At 47.3% G+C, this 2,713-nt stretch overlaps 1 protein-coding gene across 1 annotated transcript; it reads right to left on the reverse strand.

Annotated features, from left to right (window-relative positions):
• Positions 1-208: 208 nt before the first annotated feature.
• Positions 209-1,345, reverse strand: LOC108668097 (the record flags this gene model as incomplete). The annotated part of the gene is given in 2 exon segments (XM_018155242.2): positions 209-362; positions 1,000-1,345. Coding segments are annotated over 2 exon segments (226 nt in total), but the record flags the coding sequence as incomplete, so codon positions are not given.
• Between the last annotated feature and the right edge of the window lie 1,368 nt (positions 1,346-2,713).

The following is a 2,713-nucleotide window of genomic DNA, read 5'->3' on the forward strand; positions in this document are numbered from 1 at the left end:
GCAGTAACTGCCACACTGCGCTGCAGTAACTGCCACACTGCGCTGCAGTAACTGCCACACTGCGCCGCAGTAACTGCCACACTGCGCCGCAGTAACTGCCACACTGCGCCGCAGTAACTGCCACACTGCGCCGCAGTAACTGCCACACTGCGCCACAGTAACTGCCACACCTGTCTCTTATACACATCTAGATGTGTATAAGAGACAGGAGTGGGCGTCCATGAAGTGGGCTGCTTGAGTGGGTGGGCTGACTGAGGCCCACTCATAACTGAGTGGGCTGGAGGGACAAGGGCTTGCAGGATGTTCCAGCCCTGGCCTGAAAGACTCCACAAGCCCACACAGCCCACCGTCAAGCCCACCAACTGCAGTGGGAATATGGAAATTAAAAAATTACACTCATAAAAATTTTGGAGACTTTGTTCAAATATCGATGCCCTTCTTGCCCATGTGTGTCATCCTGACCCAGTTTTGCCCAGCAAAATAATGTACCGGGGCTACATACAGAAGGTGTGTCACTATTTTGACCCATTCATTCTTTTGAGAGTATTAACCGCTCGTAATTGAATAAGTTAATTAAAAAGCTAGTTATCAAGTTAGCTAACAAGGCAGTCACAGGTTAGTTCAAAATAAGTTGGCAACTTAGTTGACTGGTTAGCTTCAAACTGAGTCGCTCTCAACTTCAAGTTAGTAACCATATAAGCAAGTATAACTTGTTCATGCTGCCAAACATAACTTAGTCATGCGGCCACGCATAACTTAGTCATGCTATACCAAACATAACTTGGTCAACACACACTGTATGCAGCAGCACACAGCTGTATACTCACACAGAAGACTGTATTATACAGCAGCACACAGCTGTACACTCACACAGAAGACTGTATTATACAGCAGCACACAGCTGTACACTCACACAGAAGACTGTATTATACAGCAGCACACAGCTGTACACTCACACAGAAGACTGTATTATACAGCAGCACACAGCTGTATACTCACACAGAAGACTGTATTATACAGCAGCAGCATCACGCGGCTGCAACGCACTCCGCAGCTCTCAGCTATCACCATCTTTTACGCTAATTCGCTACACTGTTGTCCTAAATAGTGTTATCCTATAGGTCATCTATCCGTTATAACGGTACACTATTGCACCGTTATACCAGTCTAATGGTACGCTGGAATATGGATTGGTATTTCAATCAGTTGCTACTCTGCTCTTTATTTCGCTTATTGAACTTTCGTTCGCTCTTCACTAACTGAAATGTTTTCTTGGCTTATCCTCAGCTATCTCCACCTGAAGTACGTCGCAGCACTTTAATAGAAACGTAAAAATTATTGTGTTCTGTAACAAAGTATTTTATTCATAGTTTTATCAATAAAAATTACCAAAATTTCCACCTTGAACCATTAAACACCCCATTTCACCAATTATATACAACCTATATATATTATTTAATATCGCTTTTGTAACTCAGGCTTGAAGTTCAACATTCAACCTAACAGGCGTCGCACCCACACCCCCATTTCGGTCCATCACCGGTCCCTCGCTCCCACTTCGGTCCCTCCTCCCTCTCGCTACCAATGCGGTCCCTTACTTGCCCCCACACTCCCACTGCGGTCCCTTACTTGCCTTCACGCTCTCACTGCGGTCCCTCCTCCCTCTCGCTCCCACTGCGGTCCCTTACTTGCCCGCACTCCCCCATTTCGGTCCCTCTTTCGTCCTTCACTCTCACTTCTAGGCCTTCTCGAATCCCTCTGAACTCCTCCGCTATTCCCTCATCCTCCTCCGTTTGTCCATCGGTCGCCTCTCGGTCCCATTTCGGCGCCCCTTCCTCCTTTGGTCCTTCTTCAGTGTCCCGACGGTCACCTCTCAGTCGCCACCTGCCCTTCTTCTCCCTTCCTTATCCTCTCCCTTGGGTTCCCTCTTTCTGGACCCTCTTCCCTCGGTCAGTGGAGAGCAGCTGGTGTAGAGGCTTGGCCTCCTTATGGTCCTCGTGAAGATCAAAGCTGACAAGCTGAGGGCTAAGTCTGAGTCCCACTTATGGAGACTTTCAGTATGGAAGAGCCCTTTGCACTAAAATGATGGAGACGTGCTTGACATAATAATGCTGCCCCGGGAATATTTTACGTAGATGGAATAATGCTGCCCTCGGAATGTTTTAAGTAGAGGGAATAATACTGCCCTCGGAACGCTTTCATGCAAAGGGAATAATTCCGTTCTCGGAATTTTTTCCTGGAGAGGCAATAATGCCCCTTCGGTGAAGATATTTTTCATCATAGAGGATAAGGATCCTCTCTCGACACGACCTTAGCGCGGTCATTGTTGCACTACAAATATTTCTATACGTCAGTATATATTTATTTTCTAATAATGCAGCTCAACTTTCGACACTGTAGCCAAACTGTAACATTGTAACAGCCTTCCACTGCACAACGATCTACACTTCCACACGTTCATCACACTGTATGTGGCAAATATTTTATGTTAATACTGAAGCGTTGTGCGGCTAAGCCGGAAGTTAAGCAATGATTGATATACAAACTGCCACACTGCGCCACAGTAACTGCCGCACTGCGCCGCAGTAACTGCCACACTGCGCTGCAGTAACTGCCACACTGCGCCGCAGTAACTGCCACACTGCGCTACAGTAACTGCCACACTGCGCCCCAGTAACTGCCACACTGCGCCGCAGTAACTGCCACACTGCGC

Source organism: Hyalella azteca, unplaced genomic scaffold (genome assembly GCF_000764305.2).
Source record: "Hyalella azteca isolate HAZT.00-mixed unplaced genomic scaffold, Hazt_2.0.2 contig7425, whole genome shotgun sequence".
Classification (NCBI taxonomy): domain Eukaryota; kingdom Metazoa; phylum Arthropoda; class Malacostraca; order Amphipoda; family Hyalellidae; genus Hyalella; species Hyalella azteca.